Source organism: Centrocercus urophasianus, unplaced genomic scaffold, assembly GCF_019232065.1.
Source record: "Centrocercus urophasianus isolate 14NV4802_14NV808 unplaced genomic scaffold, USGS_Curo_1.0 seq_18, whole genome shotgun sequence".
NCBI classification, from domain to species: domain Eukaryota; kingdom Metazoa; phylum Chordata; class Aves; order Galliformes; family Phasianidae; genus Centrocercus; species Centrocercus urophasianus.
In genome coordinates, this window is record NW_024884733.1 from 19,476,617 (window position 1) to 19,497,515 (window position 20,899).

General features: G+C 52.6%; 1 protein-coding gene across 2 annotated transcripts in view; it reads left to right on the forward strand.

Moving 5' to 3' along the window:
* The window catches only part of PTPRF (protein tyrosine phosphatase receptor type F), a 292,857-nt gene extending 274,088 nt beyond the window's left edge, over window positions 1-18,769 (forward strand). For both annotated transcript variants that reach the window (XM_042819454.1, XM_042819455.1), the window contains 11 exons: window positions 3,598-3,721; window positions 4,934-5,109; window positions 9,228-9,347; window positions 9,751-9,905; window positions 11,176-11,461; window positions 12,924-13,102; window positions 15,308-15,434; window positions 15,619-15,744; window positions 16,144-16,298; window positions 16,719-16,854; window positions 17,110-18,769. In XM_042819454.1, the coding sequence (XP_042675388.1) occupies window positions 3,598-3,721; window positions 4,934-5,109; window positions 9,228-9,347; window positions 9,751-9,905; window positions 11,176-11,461; window positions 12,924-13,102; window positions 15,308-15,434; window positions 15,619-15,744; window positions 16,144-16,298; window positions 16,719-16,854; window positions 17,110-17,178 (1,653 nt within the window). In that variant the 3' untranslated portion in view covers window positions 17,179-18,769. The remainder of the gene's footprint in view (window positions 1-3,597; window positions 3,722-4,933; window positions 5,110-9,227; window positions 9,348-9,750; window positions 9,906-11,175; window positions 11,462-12,923; window positions 13,103-15,307; window positions 15,435-15,618; window positions 15,745-16,143; window positions 16,299-16,718; window positions 16,855-17,109) is intronic.
* The last annotated feature ends 2,130 nt before the right edge of the window (window positions 18,770-20,899 follow it).

A 20,899-nucleotide genomic window follows, 5' to 3' on the forward strand; every position in this document is an offset into this window, starting at 1 on the left:
ATGCTGAGCTGTGGGAGCTGTTTTGGAAAAAAATGAGCATTAAGAAAATTCTCTGAGCTGTTTTCATGAGCCACTCTCTTCTCATTTCTCTTTCTTTAGAGTATCATGGCTGGTTGAGAGCACCAATCAGTTGTACTTTTCATGTTGAAGCAGCTATTAAGTAGCTGATTGTTGCATGTAATTTTTTTCCTCTGGATTCTGCTGCGTTTGACTCCTCGTCAGCTAGAAATTACACTGAACATGACAGGCTCATAGGGTGTTTGACACTGGGGTGGGCCCAGAGCAGGAATGGTTACCCCTTATTGGCATGTGCGCATCAGAACAGTCATTTCCCATTTGAGGTACCTGGCAAAAGAAACTTGGGTTTGCAGAGCCCAGTTGTCACCTGGGAGGAGTGCCGGTGCAGTGAGTCTGCTGTCGTCTTGTCCCTGTGTTTGGCACAGCAGCAGCTGCCCTTGGGGCTGTGCTAGGAGGGCTGCAGGGCAGGATGAGTGCTGGGGGTCTGCAGCAGGGATATGGAGATTGCAGAGCTGGGAGGGAACTGTGCTTAGAGATCGTGCTGGACCCACTGCTCCTGTGGTGCTACCAGAGGGGCTCGGCTGCAGAGCTGGTGGGTGGGGGGCAGTGAGGGCCTGGCAGCAGCTCCTGCCAGCTGTACCAATGGACGCTTGGACTGGGTGAGTTTGGAGGTCTTTTCCAACCTTGGTGATTCTATGATTCTGTGACCAGGGGATATTTCATTTTTAGTGTACAGTGAGAGCTGCAGTGAATTTACAGTGTGGGATTAATGGAATTAAATAAGGAGCAGGGAGACCAAGGCTGTTAATTATTTATCGACAGCCGTGGCAGTGCTGTGGCTGTGTTGGAGCTCCTCCTGTGGGCCACCTTCACATGCTGCAGCCTGGAGATGTGGGCAGGATCCTGCCCTGGGCTGGGGGTAGCCTGCAGTGGTGCAAACACACCTGCAGCAGCCAAGGACATTGCATTTCCTACCCCTGCAGCCCCAGCAAGAGGCAGCATCCTCTGCCAGAGAGCAGTGCTGGAGTCCCCGGGGTTAGTGAGCCCCAGGGTGCTGCTGCAGGGCTCTGAGGGCACCTGGGCAGCTGCACGCAGTGAATTTAATGGGCTATTCGGGAAGTGGCCTGGCAGGCACGCAGTGCTCACGTTCCAGTAATGGGAATAATAAGGCTGAAATGCTGCCAGCGATTGATTCAGGAGCGCATTATGTCCTCATTTGAGACGTAGCGTGGATTGACAGCGGTCAATGCCTGTGCTAATGCTGTTGATTTCACTGGAGGCCACGAAGCACTAACAGCCTGCCCCAGCCGTGCCCCTGAGCAGCAGCGTGGGCTGCAGAGCAGCACAGGGTCACAACCATGGTGGCCAATGGTAGCCAAGCTGTCCCTGCCCCATGGTGCTGCCCATGTCTGCAGCTGAGGGGCTCTGTGCATGGAGGGATTCTGGAGCTGCACTGAGGAAGAAGGGGCAACTCGTCCACAGTGCAAGGAAGCTGAGAGGCAAACTGCCACCCAGGAACATTTTCTAGGCATTTGTAAAGTGCTCTCGAGTCTATCGAGGAAACAGTCTTTTTCCATTCCCATTTCAGTGGCCTGGCTCCGTCTTTATGTTGATGGCAGGAGCAGCAGGGGTCCCTGAACTGCTTCAGAGAGATTGCTCCTTGCACTTCCATGCTGGGAAGGAGGAGTTTTACTAATTGGGCTTTTTCTTAATTTGCACTTGATGTCTTACATCTCCCCTGTCACTTTAAAGCAAAGCAAAACTAAAGTCATGGCGCTTTTAAGTTTGCTCCTGGCTCATTTCCTCCCAGTTTCCCGGCCCTTCTGCTTTCTAGGAAGGATGAGTCGAAAGCATTACTCTGATCAAATTTGGGATGAAGCAGTGATTCCTGCGAGCCCAAGAAAGAAGCTGGGCAGCTCCCAGTGTCAGGCGGGTGTGGAACAAGGCGGGAACAGGGAAGTGCTGCTGTGAGTTGGCACCGCAGAGCATCACCTCGTGATGGGACAGGGCTTGCCAGCACCACTCTGTGTCACGGGCTTCAGCCCTGCTCTAAGCAGCCCATCATCTTCCTGTTTATTTACTCATTTGTTCACTTTAAAGGGCGGAACAGGTGTACATTAATTCATCACCAGAGTTCAAATTAAATCATTTTACTTCTAAATGAGTCACTAATTTGCAGGAGTATTTAATTAGACCCTCTTTTCACTCAGGTGCTGTATTACTTCTGACTTTCTCACCTGTTTGCCCTCTGAAGAGGCTGACGATGATTAGACCATTTCAGCACATCCTCGTTGCACATCAAAGCAATTAACCCTAATGGCAATACCTTGGTGCTGCTCCTCAGCTCTAGGGGCTCTGGGCTCCCCCAGGAACAAACCCTTCCCACCACCCCACAGGATGCACGCTGTTGGGCAAAGCATGCTGCACCCACCGCTCGGAGAGCCCCGCAGCCTTTTGGCACTGAGTTGAAAACTAAGTGAGAGCAACTGCAAAGCGAAGGGCCGCAGAGCTGTGGCCCTGAGGCTCCTGTGCTGGGGCAGAGGCCTTGCAGGGCCGTGGCAGTGGGCTTTACAGCTGCATGCCAGCTCACTACCACCATCCCTGCCACAGTGCTGCCGAGCGCTGCTGCTGCTGCTGCTGCCTGCTTATTACGCTAACAATAGAAAATTACAGGCTTGCAGTTTGGAAATGTCTATTTACATCCTACATTTCCCAAACTACCTATTAGCGTTGCTGTGATGTCACATCCTCCCATGCGTTTCCGTTGGTGCTGGGCTCTCCACCTGATGCTGAGGGGCAGGACAGTGGCCTGGGGACAGCTGACCATGGCCTGGCTTGGTGCTGGATGTGCAAAGTGCTGCTGGTGCTGTCAGGCCATGGAGGAGCCAGGACAGGTGCCAAGGTGTGGGCACACCAGGAGAACTGTTGGGTGTCTGTGGGGTTGGAGTGCCTGCTTTCTAGGTGGCATGCAGGTCTTAAGGAAGGATTTATAACTGCATCTCTTCTCCAGGTTTATAGCTCCTTGTCACTCTATTAACTCAAACGGGAGATGTTTACATTGCATAAGTAGCTGGAGCAGTGAATAGTAACCTATCAATTTTCATGACTATTCCCTGGCATAAGCTTACAGGCTCTGTTGCAGGACACTAATACCCAGAGCTCCTGGGGCATGAGATACCCAGGGGTCACTGTATTTCAGCAGACTGCAGTTCAAGATCTAATAAAACCGCTGGGTCAAGAACTGCACAGTCAGATCTCTGTGGAGCCCTGGCATGAGACCAAATTTCTGCTGGCGGGTCGATCTGGAGGAAAGGATGAGCACACCACGAGGGTAGTGGTGGAGGCACATCCACAGCCATCGGGGACTGCTATGCATGCAGTCTCTGGGGATAAGTCCCACTGGGGACCACACTAAGTTGTGGTTGTCAGTCTGGCTTGGACACCCCAGGAAGGTGTGTCTGTTCTGGGGGGGATGTGCAGGGAAATGCAGGTGCCCTGGGAAAACACTGTGTGCTGCAGCATCCCATCCCACTTTGCTCTAACCACTGCTGCCTCTCTCTCTCCCTCCTCTCTCCGCAGTCCATCGATCCTGGGCAGCAGTTCACCTGGGAGAACTCCAACCTGGAAGTGAACAAACCGAAAAACCGCTATGCAAACGTAATTGCCTACGATCACTCCCGTGTCATCCTGACCTCCATCGATGGTAAGAGTGACTCTGGGGCGGACATCCCAGCATGTGGCTGAGCCTGGCAATAGCAGGGGGCCATCACTTGTTCTGGCTTTGCATACAGGTGGCCCTGCAGTCTCCAGCATCCTTTTTCTTGGGATGGAAGTGGCTTTTCTAATGCTAATGCACCACTGATTCTCTGGGGGAGAAGGAGGGATCCAATTGGTCCCACACAGCAGGACCTTTAAGCAGCAGTGATGTGGAGGCTTGGCGCAGAGATCACAGGCAAACCCCTCAGTTAGGCAACTGTGGGATGGGAACATGGGGGAATTCTCATTGCCAGCGTGATACTGTTGCTGCTGGTGGTGGCTGCCATCCTGGGTGCCATGTTGGAGAGCCCTGCCAGGTCCCAGCCCTGTGAGGGGCTGCGCTCCAGCTGCTGCCATTTGCCCATAGCCTTTGTTCTGCCTGAGGCTGTCAGGACCTGCAGGAAAACACTGCCCTAAACAAAGGGGTGAATGGGAGCACTCCCAGCTTTGTTTCCTACCTCTAATGAAATGCAGATGCACTCTCCTTTTGGGACAAGAAGATTCCTGCTGCTTTTTCTCCCCACAGCCCATGCTGAGCAAGTTTGGGAAATACAGCTTCAGGCCCCTGCTTTGGCACATTCATTTTAGCAACTGTGTGTTTGCAATTTAAAAGCCTTTACAAGAAAGTCCTTTCCTCGAGGTGATGGAGGCAGGATAACAGCAGGAGCAGCCTCTGCCAGTGGGGGCCTGACCCTGAGGAGTAGTCAGGTTGTGGAGGAAGGCCTCTGGTTCTGGGGTGCTGCTGTAGAAGAGGCATGAGGACATCCTTTGCCCAACATCCCTTGCTAGCAGCCTCAGTGCTAAAGGGTGCTGCAGCACCGTAGCAAATAGCTGGTGAATTTAAGACAATTATTTCAATCAGTTGCTTGGGGCCAAACGAGCTCCTTAATATTCCTGCCTGTGAACTTCCCTTTGTGTGAGGCTGGCAGCTGTCTCTCTGCTTTGGTACTGCCTGATTGTTGCATTAATGTGGTAGTTGCAAAGGGTTCTTCTTTGTTCAGGCACCATCCCTGTCCTTTGCAGGGAGAGATTCTGGAATCGTCCTGTAACAGAACCTTGTTCAGAGCCCAGCCTCTTTCCCTGCCCATGGGACCTAGAAGAATGATAGGCACAGGGTCACACTCTGTCTCTGGAGTAACTTTGCCTTCTTCCTCCTCAGGAGTCCCAGGCAGTGATTACATCAATGCCAATTACATCGACGGCTATCGGAAGCAGAACGCCTACATTGCAACACAGGGGCCTCTGCCTGAAACCCTCAGCGACTTCTGGAGAATGGTGTGGGAGCAGAGAACAGCAACGATCGTCATGATGACCAGGCTGGAGGAGAAGTCCAGGGTACAGTGTGCGCTTCCTCTATATTCTGGTGTGGGCAGGAGAGAAGGATGGAGCAATGTACAGCCCAGGAAGCGCAGGTCCCCCAGCACCACCGGCCATAAGAGTCCTGTGAGCATCTCGTGGTGGGGCAGAGGGGTGGCAGACCCTCCTGTCGCCGTGCTGTTCGATAGCTTTGCCTGCATGTCTGCATGTGCACCCAGCCCTTCCCTGCCCACATCACAGAGAGGAAAGCTGTGCCATGGGGAGTGCTGACAGTCCCAGGAGCTGGGAGTGGCGTTGGGCAGGCGGTGTTGGCAGCATCCCGCAGCCTGGCAGGTTCCTGGCGATGCAGGGGAGCGGCTGACGGGGTCTCATTGCAACGGGAAAGCTGATTTGTGCTTAGTCCAATGACAATATGTGTAAACGCTGGGCTCGTGCTGCCAATATTAGATATTCTGATGTAATAAATGCAAAGCTGCCTGCAGACCATGGGGAGGGTGCAAAGCAGAGGGGAAGGAGCGGAACAGAGCCCTCGCTGCAGATGGGGCTCACGATAGAATCCTTGTTCAGCCCTGAGGCAGGAGTTGATAAGCTGTGACCAGAGAGCTCCCACACTCTGATGCACCCTTTGGGCACAGCCTGCCTGAGCAAGAGGCAGCTCCTCTTGTTCCAAATTGTAAAAATTTTAGTGGTGAGCATTTGTGCTTGCGGAATATTTTAGTGTTGCCATGCCAACAGCAGGAGAAGGGGCTGTGTGCTCAAGCTATGAAGCATTGGCTATTTTTAGCCCAATAAGATCCTTCTTGAGAAGCAGAAGCTGTCAAGTTTGGGTTCACTAGAAACTTTTGCCCACATGCTCTCCTCCATTTCAAAGCTTCAGCGCCGAATTGCTCACAAGGGTGTCCCAGCCCACTCTGGCTGTGAGGAAGCAGCTGGAGCAACAGATCACCATGGCAAAACAGATCTGCTTTTCCTGCCTGTACAAAAATAGGCTTTGTTCACAGGCTTCCCCAGCTCAGCAGATGCCCTGCTGCCTGCAGGGGAAAGCAGCGCTCGTTGGGCAGGAGTTGCCTCTGAGTGGTCTAGCTTGGCTGTGCGCTGCCCCAGCAGGGAGGGGAGCACACCAGGCACTGAGCTCAGTGGGGTCTGAAGGTGCAGATGGCCACTCCCTGCAGCACGGGTCATACAGGGTCTTGTTTTGTGTAGTAGCATTTCAGTGGTGGAGCATATGTTTGAAGTGAGAGGAAAACCCTTGTAGGTTGCCAAGCAAATCTGTGCCCGGAGTCCTGACTTACTCAGCTTCTGGGCTGCTTGGTTAAGGGAAGGCACTCCATGGTGTATGTTTCTCTGAGATAACGGGTTCCCTGTGACTCCACAGGCACTTCTCTTTGCCTGACACGTCTGTGCTACTGAGCTGTGCATTATCTCCCCCCCAGCACACTCCCATCGTGTCATCCCATAATTACCTCCTGCAGTGCTGCTTTCTGTCCTGCTCCTGGTGTGTGCAGCAGGGATGGGCTCTGGTGACAGGACGAGGTCCCACTGTGGGCAGGGGGTGACCAGAGCCCTGGTGGAGGCTGCAGGCTTCCTGCATGGCTGGGTGTGCTGCCAGGGGGCTCTGCTCCAGGCATGGTCACCTCATGACCTTACCCACGGGTGACCTTCTTTGCAAGTCTCAGACACAGGGCCATAGGGCCATGTGGTGAGGCGCCCTCAGCACTGCTGCCTGCAGATAAGCTTCCCGGCACCAGCACTAGCTTTGCAGCCCTGTGGGGTGACACTGCTTTAAAGGGCTCCCAAGCTGCAGGGGAGAAAAAAATCTTTAAAGAGCATCAGCTTTTATGGTCTGCAATTTCAGCTGGCTTGATGGTCCAAATCATCCTCCCTTTTTCATGTTTTCACAAAGCGGGAAGCACATAAAGGATAAAAATGGCTGAATTGTGCAATTTAGCTACCTTCAAAGCTTTACAATCAGTTTCAGAATCATTCAGTGGCAGTTCAGAAACACACATCGTAGATTAGCTCTCCCGGAGCTGTGAGCGCGGCGTGTCCCAGCTGCACGAGAGCAGCATTAAAGCAGGGTTCCTCCCACCCTGGGCTATCCCCAGAAGTGCAGCAGAGCAGAAGGAGGGGAGATCTCCTGTCCCAGCATTGAGTGCATCCCTAGAGTGCAGCCCCACCTGGTGCTTTGTCTCCAGGCAGAGGGATCCAGGGCAGGAAGCCATGGGCAGCGATGCCAGCTGGAGCTCACCAGACTGAGAGCTGAGAGGTGCCCGGCTGTTCTCGGGCACAGGGCATCAAAGGGGAGGGCCAGGAACCACTCAGCAAAGCTGCAAGAAGTGGCTGTTCAGCATATTACTGTGCTCCTTAAGTTAATGAGAAGCAAGTGCTGCCAGAAGAAAACATCTCTTATCTGCTTTAGTGCCACAGCGCATCGGTTTCAGCATAAAATTTACAGAGCTTGAAAATGGGGCATAAACATTATGGGTAAATTTGGCAGAAAATGTGACTGACTCTTATCTGGTCATGAATAAATAATTTTCAATTACCAGCCCAGGCGCTGCTATTATCCCTCGCAGGGAACTCCTCTGAAGTTTGTTTTGTGCTCGAGCACACGTGGTGTGCAGCATGTGGATGGCAGCATGGGACCGCTGTCCTCGTGGTGCGGGTCAGACGTGGGGATGCGCTGTGCCACTCACCTGCAGCATCCCCTGCACACTGTATTGAGGGACAGGCTGGCACAGCGCTCGCAGGTTGCTGCTCTGTCCCCAGGCTGGGAGAGGGACCCTCAAGTGCTGAACGGCAGGGTGTGCCAGCACCCATGGGGCAGCCTTGGGACAGGCACTTCTGCCAGGGCAGGGTACCCTGAGAGCCACCCCAGGAGTGAGGGTAGATGTGTCCCTCTGAACCTGGGCTGTATTGCTCCTGCAGCTGGAGAGCAGAACCCCACCTGCTTAAAGCACCTTCAATTAAAAAGCAGAAGTTCATTGATTTCTAATTAAGCCAGTTGTTTCTCTTCCCACACATTCCCCTGTAAACACACTCAGCTAATAATGAAGTTTACTACTCCCTGACAAGCAGAGATGCTCTTCCATTCACTCCTCTCTCTTGGGGCAGGCAGCCATTCTCAGTGCGGTGCATGTGGGTGGGAATGGAGCCCTCCTGCCTGCAGCTGGGTGCTGCACTCTGTGGGAGGGAGCTCAGGGCACCAAATTACATTAGGGAGCTTGGGGATGGAGACCACAGAGCTGGAGGAGCACTCTGCAAATGCTGAGCTGTGAATAGTGGAGGAGGAGGAGAGCATCAGCAGGTGAACAGGGAGAGAGTCACAGAGAGATGAAGGAGTGGGAGGGCACATCCCTGAGAGTGTGTTAGGGCTCTGTGCCAACAGGAACTGGGAACAGCAGCTCTGGCTGCAGGCTGGGGAGGAGGAGAGGAAGGATACTGCAGGGCAGAGGGAGCAGCAGTGTGGTGGGACCGTGCCGCCTGCAGGAGGGGATTGAGTGATGGTTTTGCCACAGTCTGCATCTTCTCACAGAGGGAGGACAAGCTGTGTGTGTGTCTGAGCTTGCATCTGTGCCTTGCCGCAAAGTAGTTTCTGTGCACCAGGGAGATGGAGGTGGCAGGGTGTGCTCCAACTACCAGGAAGGTAGGCTGCCATTGCTCAGAGATGCTGAAGGCACTTGGGTGAGGATGCAGGCTGCATCTCCATCACTCCAGCTGCCAATTGAGCGTAGACTTCCCCAGGATAACCCCACGCAGCTGTGTGCCAGCAACTCTTCCTGCCGCTGCAGCTGCCACCTCCCCAAGCAGGGGATGCTGCATGCACAGCCTCAGAGGCTCCCACCTTCCCAAAGAGGAGGCAAAAGGAGAAATGACAGCAGGCACAAGTCACTGCTATGTTCTGTCTTCATTGCTGGCTCCCTGCGCTGCTTCCAATCAGAGGAAAGTCCCCCCTTTGAGTATAAATCTGGTGAAAAGGAGCCAAGGGTGTGCTGCCTCTCTGCCAGGGACTGGGCACTCCAGGAGGAAATCTGGCTGTTTGGGACCAGCCGGACAGTACCTCTCTTCTACCTTCACCCTTCCCTGTTCCTCACCCAGTGGCCAGACACTGACCTTTCCTCTTCTTCTCCTCGCAGGTGAAGTGTGACCAGTACTGGCCAAGCCGGGGTACGGAAACCTATGGGATGATCCAGGTCACACTGCTGGACACTGTTGAGCTGGCAACCTACACAGTCCGAACCTTTGCCCTGTACAAGGTATGGCGCTGACAGAGGCTGCGGGGTGCAGCACAACCCCAGGCACAGCCCCAGGCGGAGGCTGGTGCTCAAACCTCATTGGTGTCTGGAAACCCCTGGGGGCAGCGCCAGCAGCAGTGTGTCACAGCAGTGCAAACAGGCTTTGCAGCTCTGGGGATCCACTCACACCCCAGGAAGGCATCTGGTCCCCGGCCCTTGCCCAGCTAGTCTTGCTCCATTTCTGCAGCATGCCAGCAGCATGAGCGGGGCAGCCTCTGCAGCCCAGGGAGTCATGACACAGGGGAATGTGCTGCAGCCACTCTGTGCCTGGTTCACATCAGGCTGTGGCTGTGCAGGCACATCAGTGTGTTCCTCTCCTAGGCTGAAACTGTCCTCACACAACACTTCTCTTTGTCCTCAACAGAACGGCTCCAGCGAGAAGCGAGAGCTGCGACAGTTCCAGTTCATGGCGTGGCCTGATCACGGGGTCCCAGAGTATCCCACCCCGATCCTCGCTTTCCTGCGGCGGGTCAAGGCTTGCAACCCACCTGATGCTGGGCCTATGGTTGTCCACTGCAGGTAGGACAGTGCATTCACAAAGCTGCGCTTGGGCATCTGTCCGCTCCTGGAGGAGCTGTGACCTTTCCAGCCAGAAGTGGCATCTCCTGCTCCAGCAGGAAGGTTTCACAGCAGTGTGACCTGCTCTGTGTGCTTGGGAGGGGAACAGCTCAGCAATTAGAAGCAGCCATGCGGTGGTGAAGTTTGTATTGCTTCTGCTACTTCAGGCAAAACAGTGCTGCTGTATGATCTCAGAACACATCTTTCCTGCAAAAATGCAAGCAGTTTAAAAATGAAATGTTCTGAGCCCAGTATAAGTAGGTGGTACCGTTCAGAAGCACATCACTGACAGACGTGCATGCAGTGACCTGTGCCAACATTCACGTATAGTATTTACAGTCAAGCCCTCTAGCAGGGTAGAAAGAGAGCTCCTTAAGGGAAAATATTAGTCTGCTAAGACTCGGCATCCCATCCAGGCAAGATTTATCTCTACCAGCCAAGTGGAGACTATTACTGAACAAACCACTCCATCATTGCTGTTCCGGTGTATGCCTTATCAGCAGTACTTAATGCTCTCCTTTCATGCTCTGTTTCAGATGGGAGTAGGGTATAATTAACACACAAACAAGCTGTATTAAAGCCCTGTTAAGGATCTGATTTGCACCATAAATGAGGAAATGTCTGGCTCCATACCTCTGCCCATGTTTACACCACCATGTCAGGACAGCCACCATGTCAGGACAGCGTGTCTTGTTTTTGGGGTGCTCTCTGGGTGAGCAGTTTTGAGGTTGCTGCTGCCCTTACAACAGATGCAGAGAAGTGCCCAGTTTTTGAGCAGAGAGCTCAGCACAGAAATGCATAAACTCACCTTTCTGCTTTCCCCTCCAGGTCTGACTGTCCTTGTTTTATGGCTTAGGAAACAGTCACCCAGGTTAGGGAAACAAGCGGACTCGAGATTTATGGGCTTCCCTGGTGCTGGAGCCCAGCTTGGACTTCAGGTTTTCCAACTCCATGCACACATATGTTGTTGCTCTCCTGGCTGTTAAACACATTTCTCCTTCCATCATTCCACCAGCAGCAGCGTCCTTTGTGCTCCTTCTGGCCAAGGAGCACAGCAGAAGGGCTGAGCATCCTCTCACGCCTTCCCATGCTACTTCTCCTGTCAGCTCTTGTTGGGGCTGAGCTCATTAGCCTGCACTGTAGGGCCAGAAGCTCCGCTAAATGAGAGCAGAGCTTGCCCAGCGTCCGTAGGACTCAGCATCATCTCAGGCCGCGTGCTTTGTTCCCACAGCGCTGGCGTGGGCCGAACTGGTTGCTTCATTGTCATTGATGCCATGCTGGAGAGGATGAAGCATGAGAAGACCGTGGACATCTACGGGCACGTGACGTGCATGCGCTCACAGCGCAACTACATGGTGCAGACAGAGGACCAGTACATCTTCATCCATGAGGCCCTGCTGGAGGCAGCCACGTGTGGCAATACCGAGGTGCCTGCACGCAATCTCTTCGCTCACATCCAGAAACTGACCCAGGTGCCTCCAGGAGAGAGCGTCACTGCGATGGAGCTGGAATTCAAGGTTGGTGAGAGCCCCATCGTCCCTTCCCCAGGGCCTCACAGCCTTCCCTGCCCTCACAGCCCCACCAAAACACTCGTCCAGGGGCTGGGAGAGCAGAGACGTGGCTCATTACAGGCACTTATTCTTTTGTGTGTTTCTAAACCAGGTACGCAGTGATTTTAAAGTACATTTGAATTGTAAAGCTTGTGTCGGCCACAGTCCCCCCTGGATTGGCAGCTTCTGGGGAGAATATAAAAGGCAGATGGATGCACAGTTCTCAGCAGCGCATTCTGCTCTAGGTTCACTGTGCAGCAGGAGCTGCATCTGAAATCAGATGCAGATCGTGTTAGTGATAATTGATGTTACTGTGAACAACTTGTCTGGAAACAGCTCCAATTTAAATATGTGAGACGTTTATAGCCTCATTTCTTCAATGCTGAGCTCTGTTATTTTTTAACCACCTAGACACCAAGCTTCAGTGTTCAGAATTGATGAAGCAGAGTTTTAAAACTTCTTTTTAAGAAGCCATGCCCACATTTTGCTATCTGTATTTGTAACTGCCTGCTGCAAATATTTATTGCAGCCTTGGAGAAGGAAATGAGCCTTGGTAAGCGCCCATGTTCTCAGGTTACGTACATTAGTCCAGTGAACTCATGCAGGAGAATATGGTTCATGCAGAGAGGTAGCAGACCATGCAGGCTTTGAAATGAACTGCAGCAATACAGCTTCACCCTGGGAATTCCTACCAAATGACAGAGGAGCAAGAGAGGCAAAATACTGACTTTCTGCATAAAGTGGGAAAAGCCGATCAGCTCTGTTCTGGGGTCTGCATCACTTCCCAAAGAGGACCTTTTCCTCTTGCAGTGAGCCAAGGACCAGCTGCTGCCACACACAGAAACAACGGTGGCTCTGAGGCTGCTGGGGGAGTCTGGGGAAGAGGAAAATAAAAGAAAAAAAAGACTTCTGTTTCAACGTCTCTGCCAGCATATCTAAATAATACATTTTCCATGACTCCAGTTTACAGGGCTCAAAGAGAACCATAAAATGTCTCGCAGTAACCCAGAATAGATCTTCTTTGCCTGAATACATCACAGTTCTCACATTTCTCTTGGGTTCTTCTGGGGTGAGAAGTAAACAATGGGATGCTGCAGGAAAGCCTTCCTTTCCTGATGCCACCAAGTGCATGTCCCTGGTTCAGCGAGGTGCATGGCTTCATATCCTGGTCCTTTGTGGGTCAGATAGCTGGGGTGGGTCTCAGCTCCACTGTGTGCATCTTCAGGTATGCACCAGTAATTTCCCTTCAGTGCTCACCGGAAGGGAACCGCTGCTCCTGGAAGGATCTGGTCCCCAAGGGATGGCCTCAGTGAGAGGAGGGACCATGGATAAATGCCCAGAGCTCCTGCCTGCCCCGCTGCTAGACTCCCAGTTTTAGCCCAGACTGCTGTATGCCCAGCAGGGTCTGACTTCTCTCCTCCTCTTTCAGCTGCTGGCCAACTCTAAAGCACATACCTCACGTTTCATCAGTGCCAACCTTCCATGCAACAAATTCAAGAACCGCCTCGTGAACATCATGCCATACGAGCTGACGAGAGTCTGCCTGCAGCCCATCCGGGGTGTCGAGGGCTCTGATTACATCAACGCCAGTTTCATTGATGGCTACAGGTAAGGGCCACTTAGGGCACCTGGGCTGAGCTGCCTTCCCCTCTTTGCCAAGGATTGATCCTGGCTACCTGGAAGCAGTCTGGGGACCATTTTGCTGCATTTTATCTCTGTCCATCCTTGCAGATGCTTCATGCATATAGTTACAGTGCGTGAAGACTGCCAGTGAGTGAGAGCTGCCTGGCTTGTTTGTTTTGCTATAGACAGATGTCCACACGGCTCAGGCACGAGCCTGTGCTAGCTGCTGCGGTAGTTACAGGACCTTCTGGTAGGCATCTCTTGGCTTGTATTTTATTTCTGCAGTATGTAATGCAGATTTGCAGCCCTTTGCTAGCAAACAGAGGTAGCAGCGTTCTTGCATTGTGTGGCTGATCTGTGCAGGAGCCCAGGGCTTATTCACCCAGTCTTGACTCTAGGGAGTTTGAATCCTCAGGCAGGGACACTGGGGTGCATATCACCAGGTTCTGCTCCCCAGGATCCCTTTTAGAAAGCACAAACTGAGATCTGGCAGGGCAATGATACTTACAGCTGGCATCACTTTCTCAAATGCTAAGTGCCAGGAGAATGCAGGAAGACAGCCCAGTGGCCAAGTCTCCTTCTCAGCAAGTCCTCAGATGATAATCCAGGCCAAATCCCAGTGACACACTTACAGGACTCCCTCCTGCTATCTCTGCAGCATTGCGGTAGGCTCATCCAGCACAGCAGTGAATAATGCAGTGATGGATGTGGCCTGGTCTCTCTCCAGTGTGACTTTGCCCAAACGCTGCTTGTGGGCTGGTGATCTCCCAGGAGCAACAGGCAGTACCAAGGGAACAGATATCAGGTGTCTGGCAGCCGCTGTGCCACAGATGATCAAGAGTGATGCTGACTTTGCCACTCACTGGTGCCATGCAGAGGGATGCCAGCACAGCAGGTGGTGCCATTTCATGTGCTACCTACCCCATCCCTAAAGAGCACTGTTAACTCTTCCTGTCCTTTCATTTGAACAGAGCAGTCTTCCTTAGTGTTAACCAAAGAGATCAGTTGGCCCAAGGTCCTGCAGACATCCCCGATGCTGCATCTTTATTAGCTCTTTTGTTTCAACATGCACCCCCACTCCCTGCTTTTTATGACGCCATATAAATTCACCTCGAGGCAGCCCTTGTCTTCATCCTGCATATTACAGCTATCCTGCTGCTCATTAACTTGGAGAGCTGGCAGGGAGCTGAGGCACATGGTGGGCAGATGCTGTCCCTCATCCCACGGGCTCCAGCACCCTGCAGTGGTGCCGCTGGCCCAGGGACCTGCTGCTATGCAGCCACATGGGCAGCACAGCATGCCACGCTGGGCACTCACAAACCAATGAGCCAGCATGTCAGAGCTGGCCCTTCTCAGGATCACCAGGTCCCTTAAACTGCCCTGGCTGTGCCCCACTGACTGTTCTCCCAGCTCCAATGCAATGCTGTGACATCCTTTGGGGCTGCAGTGGCTGTGCTATCTGCTGGCACTGGGCACAGTGTGGCAGAGAAATGGCAGGAGGCTCGCAGGGAAAGCAGCCTTTTGGGGCTGGCACTACTGGCAAGTGCCCAAATCTCATTTTGGTAGGGATGTTGCCTCATCCTTAAGACTGGCTGGAAAGCAATCAGTGCTGCTTTGTTCAATCAGCACAAAGCTGTGTGGTTGAAGCTGCAGTGTGTGTGGTCCTAATAGCTGCAGAAGTGAGCCAGGAGGGTTTGGGAGAGCAGGACGGAGTGTGGTCAGCTTTCATTGGGGATGGGGCAGTAACACAGGTCACAGGAACTGCCTTCATGCAGGGTGCTTTACAAGATGCTGTCTTGGAACAGCAGACAACTTTGGAAGCCTCTAAAAATGTTGGAAAATGGTATTGGTTTCCACACTGCCCTAATTACTAGCTGGTGTGTGTGATCAAGGTGACCTGATTCATTTGCTCTGAGCCTTCCCGTGCAATGGGAGGACAGCTGGGTGCTGCAGTCAGTCACCTGGGAGGGACCAGCAGCTTTTCTGGATCCTGTGCCTGGAGCTGCCTTTTGCATGTGTGAGGAGCTCCCAGCAGACACAAGCTGGGCAGGCTTATCCTTCCCATGGTACTTATGGCCAGTCCTGGAGATCCATCTCTTGGTGTCCCGCAGCTGCGTTGTCAGCCCTGCAGCACAGGGCCCTGCCTCGAGCTCTCCCAAGGCTGCTCTGAGCACCATCTGTTTGTTGCAGGCAGCAAAAGGCCTACATCGCCACACAGGGACCACTGGCCGAGACCACAGAGGATTTCTGGCGAATGCTCTGGGAGCACAACTCCACCATCGTGGTGATGTTGACAAAGCTGCGTGAGATGGGCCGGGTATGAATCCTGCGTGGGGGACAAAGGGGCTGTGTGGGTGTCACTTTGGTTTGACCCCAGCACCGGCTGCTCCAGGCCACCCTCCTGGGGTGTCCCATGGCCCTGTGCTCCCACTGCCCAGGGAGTGGGAGGGAGGAACAGCAGTGTGTCGGTGCTAACATCTCACCATGCTCCTCACCCACAGGAGAAGTGCCATCAGTACTGGCCCGCAGAGCGCTCTGCCCGTTACCAGTACTTCGTGGTTGACCCCATGGCAGAGTACAACATGCCGCAGTACATCCTCCGGGAGTTCAAAGTCACAGATGCCAGGGTGAGTGTCCCTTCTGGCTTCCTGTCTCCTATGCTTCTGCCAGCCCTGGGCAATGAGGGGAGCAAGCAGCAGCTCCAGGAGGGACCGGAAAGCAAGGAGTTGCTTAACACTGCAGCAGGAGGGGCCACTGCCCACACCTGCCACTGCTCTCACCGCAAGTTCCTTCCTTGCCAGCTGTGTTGGCTCCTGTGAGCAGCTCATCGATCTCTATTAATACCAGGTCCTGCCTTGCCTGCACTGCACATATAGGCCAGGGTTTAACATAGGATCCCCTAGAGCTGGGCCCAAAATGGGAGCAAAGGGGTCAGGGAGCAAGTTACCAGAACAAAGGGAAGCAAAGCAAGCACATCTCACTGTCCTCTTACCTATGGTTTCCATGTAACAACCCTGTCCCCACAGGATGGCCAGTCACGGACCATCCGCCAGTTCCAGTTCACAGACTGGCCTGAGCAGGGAGTGCCAAAGACAGGAGAGGGTTTCATCGACTTCATCGGGCAGGTGCACAAGACCAAGGAGCAGTTTGGGCAGGACGGGCCCATCACGGTGCACTGCAGGTGAGTGGGGACAGGGCAGCACCCACTTCTGCCTGCAGCAGAGAACTCATGGAGATAACCCCTTCCTTGCTGAACCTGGCAGCTGCACGCTGCAAGAGGCAAGCAGGGGACGAGGAGGTGTTATCCCTGGATGTCATTGACAGCATTTCTGCCAGATGAGATCAAGGCAGCGCCCTGCTGCTTCTGATGTGAAGTTCCTTAGAAGAATTCTTGGTAAGGGGATGGTGCTTGATCCAGAAAGACAGAATCTGTGGTCCCCCATGAGGCTGACAGGGCACTTCTGGCTGGCAGTGTCCCTGTAGCCTTTCTTGGCCCCACTTGGCTGGGCATACTGGCACTGCTCCAAGGAACAGTGCAGGGTGGGCAGCTCTCACTGAGGCTGGTAGGTCTCTAACTGCACCTCCTGCTCCCCCTGCACAGCGCTGGGGTCGGGCGCACAGGCGTGTTCATCACACTGAGCATCGTGCTGGAGAGGATGCGCTACGAGGGGGTGGTGGACATGTTCCAAACGGTGAAGACTTTGCGGACGCAGCGGCCGGCCATGGTGCAGACAGAGGTGAGTGCCCTGCCACCCTGAGTGGTGGGAGATCCGTGGAAAAGGGAGGGGAGCCAGCATCTCGGGATGATGTTCCTGCATCCCCACTTCTCACAGAATCACAGAATGGCCAGGGTTGGAAGGGACCTCAAGGATCACGGATCTCCAACCCCCCTGCCACATGCAGGGCCACCAACCTCCCTATTTAATGCTAGACCAGGCTGCCCGGGGCCCCATCCAATCTGGCCTCACGCTTCTCTCCTCATTGCCTTGCAGGACCAGTACCAGCTGTGCTACAGAGCGGCACTGGAGTATCTCGGCAGCTTTGACCACTATGCAACGTAACTAGTGCTTTCCTCCAGTCGCGGTGGGGATGTCTAGGAGTGGAGACGGATCCCTCTGAGCCAGAGCCGCCCATTCCTCAGTCCTTCTGTACAGACCGAGGTGCTGCCCAGGCAGCAGACCTCCATGCCAACCAGTTCTGACCACGGCATTTAGGAACTTCGCCCCAGCGCCAAACGAGGGAATCCAACTCCAAAAGCATTTCCAGTCTCTGGCTGCATTTCTGCTCATACGCATCTCTCGCCCTCTCTCACGCGACTGCATTTCACAGCGAGGCTTTAGGTGGGTGGAATGGGGTCTTTTTTTTTAAACATGTAAAATAGTTACTAGTGGTTTTTATAATCTCCTCTCTTTTTATTTTTTATTTTTTTGCAAGTCTTAATGTTTTGCTGAGGCAGAACTGGACCCGCCAAACTTTTGGGAGTTGGGTTTGTTTGTTGTTTTGTTTTTTTTTTAAATTTCCTTTTGCTTTAACATTTTTTACTGCCCTATGTTTATTTCAGCCCAGTCACTGCTGGTTCTGCCCATTTTAGTGCAGCTTCCTTGGTAATTTGCAGCAGCTGGCTTGTGGTTCCTGCCCGGCTCCATTCCCCTTAGGCTGCTTTTTAATTCTCTGTAGAATATGAAATTTCATGGAACTGGACCTAAGCTACCAATTATTTTTTTAGCCTTTCCCTTCCCCCATTAATTCCTGAGTAGGTTTGGGAGGGCATGTAGGGTCGCTGGAGAGGCGGTCCCATTTGTCAGCTGGAAACCGTTCAGTCCTACTACAATGCGTGTTAAACCAATCCAGTGACCGCGTGTATTGGCAGATCCCGATATGACGTGAGTTGTCGTCACCTTGTTTGTGAGAGACCCGAAATCCTGGGCTCCTGGCCTGGGAGCCTCTTTTTGTGTCTCGCTGGGAAGGGGGCAGGAGAAGCGAGCAGGTCCCACGCAGGGACACGGCCCTTTCTGTCAGTCCCGCGGCTCTGTGCGTGCAAGCACCGTCCTGTCACTTCTCACCAATGAAGTGCACTGGAGCATTTTACAAGGAGCACAACCCCGGCTGTTCCCAGAGCGGAGCCAAGCAGGCTCTCTCTGGAGGCAGGGTATTGCAGGGAAGGGGAGGGGGAGCACACATGGCTTCAGAGGATGGGTGTCTCTATAATTTCTGCTATCCTGCAAATGTTAAAAGTCATTAGAATATTGTACTTTACTTCAGGACGTTCTAATGAACCAATGTGGCAAGACTACTGGACTTAATTTAATGGTACTATATATTAATACTCCTTATTATATCACGCTTGCACTAAAGACAGAGTGAGCAGCCCTCTTTCGAGTGCATTGAGTTATGAATAAAGGTGGTGGAAGGGTATCTAATTGTATTATCACATGTATTCCGAATGTTAAGAATCCAAGCTACGTTGAAATCAGCAATCCAGGGTTGGTAATGTTGGAGGACACATTCATTTTTACCTTGTGGATGCATAGTGCTGTAGGGGTCACTGTTGTATACAGTCTGTTTTCTATTTGTTAATAAAAAAAAAAAAATCTACAGCATCATTGCATAATTCTTGATGTTAATAAATTTGAATAATCGGGTTTCATACAAGCTGGCTTTGCTGTCTGTTTCTTCAGCAATAAGCAGAAGCGATGAGTCCCTCTGTGATGCACGGGCACACTGCCCAGCCTGGTGCCAGAGAGGCCCTTTCCACAGGCAGTTTGCAGCCATGGGTGCCCCATCCTTCCCACAGGGCACATGTGCCAGCAGAGAGCTTGGGGACTTTCTGTGACAACGCTGCACTAATGCCATTCTGCAGTACTGAGCACAGTTGCATGTGCAAAGCACTGGTGAGCAGTGAAACCACTTGGCCCCTGCCTGCAGAGCAGTACTGGAGTACGCTCAGGTGTGAAACCACTTCAGGCATGCTTTGTGTGGCTGTGCTTGCTCTAAATATGACTGTCAGCCAGTGTTTCCCACTTGCCCACCTGGTGCAAACCCAACACTTCCTCCAGGGGTGACCTGAGGCTGGTGGAGCCCTCCCATCCCTCTACTGTGGGGCAACTCCACTTGAGGATGCAGATCTGAGGGCAAAGCAAACCCTTGTCCTTCCTTGTGATGCAAAGCACGTGCACAGGTGTGTGTGCACAGGCACACACCAGCACCGCTGGCGTCGGGGAGCATTGCTTTGCATTGCTGCCAAGGCCCAGGATGGTTGTGCTACGTGGCTGAGCACACACCTGCTCATCTCTTGGGTGCATTTGGGAAGAAAGACGCTATGCTAACTGTTGCATTTTAGGAAGCCAGCCAGTTGGAAAGCAGGTAGCGAGCACCCACCTGTGCTGCAGCAAAAATGCTTTGGCTGTGCCTCTGAACTACGGCTGATGATGCTTTTGCCAAACCGCTGTGCTGCTCGCTGAGCACTGACTGGGCAATGCCACATGCACAACGTGAACCATCAGTCCATGGATGGTTTCCAGTGCTGCTACTGCGGTCAATGGAGAAAACAGCTCCCAGGAAACCTCTCTAAGTGCACGCGTATCCTGCAAGAACATCTGGGGCTCCTCTCCCCTTTTCATACCTTGTTCTTAGTCCAAACCCTTCACAACCAACCCAAGGAAAACACAGTTGCAGAGAACACTCCCAGTTCACCAGCACTGCAGGATCCACTACTCCGCTTGCCACATGTGAGGTGTCTTTCTGGCAGGCAGTACTGATGGCATGGGTAAAAAGAGAAGCAACAAAGAATCGTCGTCTCAGCACGGACTGTATTGGGAACAAACACAGTAGTTTGAAAGCACTTACTCTTGTAGCACTTACTTCCATTTATCTCAGTATATCTCACAAAAAAAAGGGGGAAAAAATAAATGACTATAATCGCATACCCCTGACAGACAATGACGCCCACCCTCGGCGCAGCACAATGGCTACTGCTGTACTCCAGGCAGACGAGCTGTGCTGTCCAGGCCCAATGCTCGGCACTGCATTTCTCAGCTTTCCCTGGCCAAAAAGAATTTAGTCTGGCTGGCAGAATTGTCCCATTTTCTACAGTACCAGTTTGAGGTCGCTCCCTCTCTTGATAACGGCCTGACTTCATCATGCTTCAAACCTTGAGAGTTGTCCCAAGATGCTGCAATAAGGAGGCATTTGGCCTCTTTCTTTTGGAACCTCTCCTACAGACTGATCACATTTGCACTGAGGAGTGGATCTGGATTGTTAATGCTGTTGTGTTGGGGTTTTTATCCTAGTGAAAATTTTCCATTCCTTACTTTTAGCCGGTAGCCCTAATGCCCACTCAGATAAGCTTTGTAAAGAGCTAGATTTGTAGAAAGTGAGCACGTTGGCAGCTGGGAGAGCAGATAAATGGCAGCCAGCCAAAGGTGAGTTAATGGGCACTGAGGTGCTCTGGTGCTCCTGTTAATCTCTATTCATTCTATTGGTACCCATAACAAGAGAGGTATGTGAGCCCTGCTGAGGCTTGACTTGCTTCCTAGTGCTGCTAAATAATACACTGCTCCAAAACTTGCCTTTTGGGGCTCATTTTTTTTTTTATTTGTTTGTTTTCAAGGGCAAAATAGTTACAAAACAGGGAAAAGCAGCAGCTGCACCACCAAGCAAAGCTGCCCTTATCTCTGCTTGGCAACTTCTTCCCCCGCAGTGCTGGCTTTTCTTGCTGTCAGCAACACTGCCATTCGGCTGTGTGAAGTTTCCAGTTTGCCAGCAAGATACTTTTTTTCTTTC